Source organism: Papaver somniferum, chromosome 6 (genome assembly GCF_003573695.1).
Source record: "Papaver somniferum cultivar HN1 chromosome 6, ASM357369v1, whole genome shotgun sequence".
NCBI classification, from domain to species: domain Eukaryota; kingdom Viridiplantae; phylum Streptophyta; class Magnoliopsida; order Ranunculales; family Papaveraceae; genus Papaver; species Papaver somniferum.
The window spans coordinates 97,244,327-97,249,715 of NC_039363.1; the positions used below are offsets into that span (position 1 = coordinate 97,244,327).

At 38.8% G+C, this 5,389-nt stretch overlaps 1 protein-coding gene across 17 annotated transcripts; it reads right to left on the reverse strand.

Annotated features, from left to right (window-relative positions):
* Positions 1 to 1,462: 1,462 nt before the first annotated feature.
* LOC113288508 (heat shock 70 kDa protein-like) lies at positions 1,463 to 4,710 on the reverse strand. 17 transcript variants are annotated; one of them, XM_026537572.1, is made up of 11 exons: positions 4,351 to 4,710; positions 4,223 to 4,247; positions 3,991 to 4,073; positions 3,618 to 3,714; positions 3,431 to 3,520; positions 2,793 to 3,137; positions 2,580 to 2,658; positions 2,370 to 2,409; positions 2,171 to 2,273; positions 1,920 to 1,963; positions 1,463 to 1,811 (listed from the first exon to the last, which is right to left on the reverse strand). In XM_026537572.1, exons 6-11 carry the CDS (start codon positions 3,034 to 3,036, stop codon positions 1,794 to 1,796), a joined length of 528 nt encoding a protein of 175 aa, XP_026393357.1. In that variant the 5' UTR covers positions 3,037 to 3,137; positions 3,431 to 3,520; positions 3,618 to 3,714; positions 3,991 to 4,073; positions 4,223 to 4,247; positions 4,351 to 4,710; the 3' UTR covers positions 1,463 to 1,793. The 17 variants fall into 17 exon arrangements, 16 of the variants coding, with proteins under 16 accessions (XP_026393357.1, XP_026393348.1, XP_026393359.1 ...); XM_026537563.1 differs by having other exon boundaries at positions 3,618 to 3,894; XM_026537574.1 differs by lacking the exon at positions 4,223 to 4,247 and having other exon boundaries at positions 4,548 to 4,710.
* Positions 4,711 to 5,389: the final 679 nt, after the last annotated feature.

The window sequence follows — 5,389 nt, forward strand, 5'->3', positions numbered from 1 at the left end:
GACAGGGAGGAGTGACGACTACGGGAACGAACCTTGGCAGGAAGGAGTGGCGGCTTCTGGAGAGAACGTTGAAGCGGCTTTTGGAGCGAAACGTTGAAGTGGAGCAGCTTCTGGAGACAACGTTGAAGCGGCTCCTGAGCAAAGGTCGAAGCGCCGACGCAACACGGTTGAGGGATGAAAATATATCTCGGCGTTGCACCTTGGAGAAATAGAGAATCTCACACATGCTCCGTCATAGATTACATGGTTTTGTGAACAGAGTCCCCATAAAGCATTAATGCACAACTCCACAAATTGATGTTCAGTCACATTTGGTTTATGATAATCTAACGCCCGAATTCTGAATTTCTTGACTAATCATTCGGATGTTCATTGTTTCACTCCTTTTGAGTTGTGGCCATGTCCGTCTGAGCCTTAGCAAGAACTTCTTGTCCTTCCATCAAATCAACAATGGTAATAGAGGGTTGGCTTCCTCCAGCACCTCGTCCTGATGGTGGAGTGACAACAGCTCTGGTGACAACTGGGAGCGTCACACTTAAAGAAATAATGGGGGTGGCGGCAGCGGCTCTGGCTCTGGTGATCGGAGATGTAACGCCCGAGGGAGTGTCTTCTGCGCCGCTGGTGTTGGTGGTTGAGGATGTGGTACCGCCAGATGCGTTGATCGTGCTGGTAGGCAGTACATTGGTGTTACCGGCAGGAATGTGGACACCAGGGGTGTTGTCAGCGCCAGTAACATCAGGATTTGTCGCTGATCCAGACCTAAGATCCACCATCTTAAATTTTGAGGAAATTGAAATGAAATCGAAAATTGATCTTGCAACCGAGAGATTAACCTCCCACTGTGATCACCATTTGTTTGAGGGTGAAAACTGTTTCTGCTGTTTTTGGTAAATTTGGGGTGTGTCTGAATGAGAAACGAATCTAAACCCTAAACAAATACACTGCACGGGAGTACTTTTAGATTCGAGAAATCAATCTGTACAGTTTTGGCCTAAGCCAAGAAATGACTGTTCCAGACTTGCTTCGGTCACAAAGTGAAGGAGATGGGGTTGATCTTAGGGACGGAGGCGAAAAATGTGTTGAGATTGTGAAGGTGTTGGATGTTTATGACTTGTATCAGAATGTTGAACTGGCTTGTATAATGTAAGCTATCAGTTCTGGGTGTTTTCTGGATACGTTGGTTACAACACTTGGTTTTCTGTGTGTTGTGTTAAAATAGGTCGAAGAACCTATTTGTACAAGTCATTTGAGCGCAATCCTCATCTCGTAGGAAGTGTAGGAAGTTGAGTGATGGAGTAGTGGGGTCGTGTAGGTGATTGTCACTCGATCACGCCTTTGCCCACTTCCCTCATCATCGTTAACCGTCCATGCCTCCTGACACGTTCTCATAATGGGCACGTTGCACGCCGCACGTTGTAAACCGCCATACCAATATCCCAGTAAGTATTTCCCAGTTTGTGACATGTTTGATGCCTCGAATGAGTGGGTCGAGTCGTGGGACCCGCTGCAAGAAATAGCATACGATGCTATTAGGTTAAATAACTAAATTATTTAAGGATTTGATATTCATGAAATATCTTGCATGCTCGATGCATGTAATGCATCGTTTTTAAAGCAAGCAGCTCAAAACAATCGATATGCATGAAGCATCGCTATTTTAAAGCTTGATTGAACAAGTCACAGATTAAGCGTCTTAAAATGGCAGCACGTCCAACCATCTTCGAGTGATCGTTTGGAGCCGCATGGGCGGGCCACCATCTGGTCGATCACTCCCCGGAACCAATTATCTTGGATTATATCCTATTGAGCGCCTGAAAATCATAAGTGACGAATTAGTAATGCACATTATGCTACTTACGTGAACTTGCTCAAGTGATGAAATTAGGTCAAAAACAAAATTAACAGACACAAACAAATACCTGAGTGACATGATTCTCATAAACATTTTCTTCAGTATTTGTGCCTGAACCAAATAGAATGTTCGAGAAAATTAGTGCAACTGGTGAAACAGATAATGTTCTTCCAAGGTTCAAAACCTATCACAGGATTAAGTGAGCAGGAAGCTAAATGTCAACATTTTAATAACAAAGAAAAAAGATCAGGAAGATAGAGGGGAGAAGGCATGAAATTACAGGACTAAGAGAAGTGGGAATTAGAGAAGGCATCTTACCGCTGCTTTCGCGAAGGATGAATGTCAATTGAGTGTACAATCTCAGATGGCACAATGGCACCACTATCAACTTCATCAAAACAAGAAAATGAGAATCCATCGTCTGAAACAACAAACCAAATAGAGTAAGAAAGTTACTTATTCTCATACTTAGTGGAATAGAATCATTTTATCAACCAGATGAAAAAGTGGCAAAGACCTGTATCTCAGTTGGAAAGATAGCACTGAAGAGCATCAACCTGTTTATTATAAATAAGTTCAGTACTTAAATTTTACTATTATTTATATAACAACAAAAAGAATATAATAAAAAGCAACCATACCCATGTAATAAATATTCACTCATTGAGAAAGAGCAAGCATTACATATAGCTAATGTTACAGTTAGTATCAAATCCTCCATTATTACCTGATATCTTTCCTTAGTGAACTGGTAATCTTCTTCTGAATTCTCAATTCATTTTGCAAATTCCATACACATAAACAAACTAGTATTAGTCAGTAAACAAACTAGTATTAGTTTGAATTAGTCTGAATTCTCAATTCATTTTGCGAAGTCCATACATATAAACAAACTAGTATTAGTCAGTAATAAACATGAAAAATTAAAAAGGACTAGTACCGGGCAATGGCAGCAGCCGTAGGCTCATTGATGATACCCATAAAATTAAGACCAGCAACGACCTAGCACCCTTTGTAGCTTGACGTTGAGATTCGTTGAAGTATGCAGGGACTGTAACAACAAAGTTCTTAACTATAGAACCAAGGTATGCCTCAACAATCTCATGCATCTTAATCAAGTCCATGGATGAGATTTCCTCAGCGGCGAACTGCTTCTCTTCTCCCTTGTATGAGACCTCAATCATGGGCTTGTTAGCTGGACCAGATAGAACATTCAATGGCCAGTTCTTGATACCACCTTGGACAGCGGTGTCACAGAAGTTCCTACCAATCAAACGCTTGGCATCTGTAAAGCCAAAATCACATTAGTGATAGCTCTTAACCCAGTTCATAGGAATTGGAGACATTAAAAATTAGAAATTAGGCTTCTGGTTCGTAATAGGCTAACCAAAAGAAATAAAGTTTAGATTGATGCATGAAATTGGAGCATTAGGATCATGTCCATTAAGAATTCGAGCACCATAGAAAGTAAACACACAATCTAACACTTTAATAAAAGAAAGGAAGTTTAAGGAAATGTAAAATCAATATAAAAATAAAACACACCGAACAATTACGATAGAATGGATTAGAAAGTACGAGTTTGGTTTTCCAATTCTGTAAAGAGGAAACTGCGACAAAGTCATCATCTGTGCAGAGTTTGACCCATTTTAGTTCATCACCAGGAACCTGTTAATCTGAATTGATGAGTCTCAAAGAACTGTGGTAAAATGACTATTAATTGATCAAAACATACAACAGAAAAGGCAGGGAGAAGTGACCAGACCAGTTGAATTTCTATGAATTCATAGCCATTGCGCTTGCGTCTTCCCCATTTCTAGCCAACATCAATCACCAGTTCCTGCACTGCAATCCATATACCCCTACAACAGCTTGCAGCAAGACCATTTCATTAAATAAAACTTTCAATCCCTTATTCACAGTAATAACAACTTCAGCTAGCACTCGGGCATTTCCTCAAACATGTTGTGTGCACGACTTTCTGTTTGCAAAGATGAATTGAGTGTATCCTTCTAACCCCTGTCTCATCTCCTTCCCTGCAACTACTCACGAATTGAAAACAGACCCATAATTCCTAACCCTTTAAACACTCATATCAACCACAACAACGAATTGAGTGTACCATTTAGTCCTCATACCTGTAACCACTGAAGATACTTGACAAGCCCCTTTTGAGCAACATACACTTTTCTATGAGATAAATCATCATGTTCCTTCATACCTACACAACAATAGATCATCATGGACATTCATTAGTCAATTACTAATACAGAGAGTGAAGAAATTGAGGGATGGGTACTGAAACCCCAACAAACAAATCAAAATTCGAACTACCAATCTAACAGAAACCCTAAAGTCTAATAAAATTACCTTTACATGGTGGAGACATAGTTAGCTAAAATTAAAATACAAACCGAAATTAATACAAAAATAAATAAATAATCAGAAACCTTAATGCAAATGAACAGAACGAGGTCTTGATTTGAAGAAACCCTAACCTGGGTTTTCTGGGTTTTTTTTTGTTAAGGGAGAACATCAAGGCATCATCATCAGAAAACTCTAAAACCCATATCTAAGAAGAAAAACAAAAATTAAATAAAACCCATAGGTAAAGTCTCTCCATTATAGCAAAAACCTCACAGAAAAAAAATATTCTAAGAACCCTAGATTAGGCAAACATTGTAATCTTCTTCACCTAAAACGAAATGGTTTGCTTGATTTAATCGAGAAATCTTCTTCACTTAAAATGAATCGAGATTTTGTCTAAAGATTGAGTTGTTAATCGAGTTTTCAAACTGAGAGGGAATGATGACTTCAGAGTTTTTTGGACTGGAAAATAGAATTCGGCTAGAGAAAGAAGAAGTGTGAAGTGAAGAGGAAAGATGAAGCGAGTTAAGTGTATATGGGTTGGGTTTAATTTAATGGTTTAGATTTTATTCTAAAAACTGTATCTACGGCGGAGATTTACATACCTCACTGTAAGATTTAGGTGTTACCAGGCACACAACCAGGTCGCACACGGGAAGTTCTGGTGTTACCTGGCACACAAACAGGCAGCACATGTGGTTTTGCAACTGCATAACCGCTGTTGCAAATTTTAGTTGCTATTTTGGAAAAAATGGTGTAGTGCAAACTAATCACCGAAGTAATCAATTTAATTGTCACAAGATTTTGCTCGGCAAAAGAATATTTTCGGAACAAATAACTAAATAACCAATCAAGATGATTAACATAGTTCACTAGTGCTCAACATATAACATCTCATGGAACAACCAAAAAAGCCAAAACTAATCGACTTAGTTGTATCATGCTCAACATGAGACAAACAATGAAGCCTTCACGGTAATACATAACAAAATGGATCAATGAAGATCAATACCGTGGATAACATATAAGGATTTATTCTATTTTCCATCATTATATGCATAACAACATAATAGACTTTATCTTTGTCTTACAAAATATTTCATCCTATTTTCCATCAAATACATGACTGCATAGGCATAACTTTTGTAATTGTCAAAAGTCCATTTGTCC

Bases quoted from the DNA above. Each gene is read 5' to 3' on its own strand.
- LOC113288508 (XM_026537574.1), bottom strand. From the start codon at position 3,036: ATGATTGAGGTCTCATACAAGGGAGAAGAGAAGCAGTTCGCCGCTGAG. The intron at 2,410-2,579 runs GTAATAATGGAG...TATAATAAACAG, and splicing joins TCACTAAGGAAAGATATCAG to GTTGATGCTCTTCAGTGCTA. The intron at 2,274-2,369 runs GTCTTTGCCACT...TTGTTGTTTCAG, and splicing joins TCTTTCCAACTGAGATACAG to ACGATGGATTCTCATTTTCT.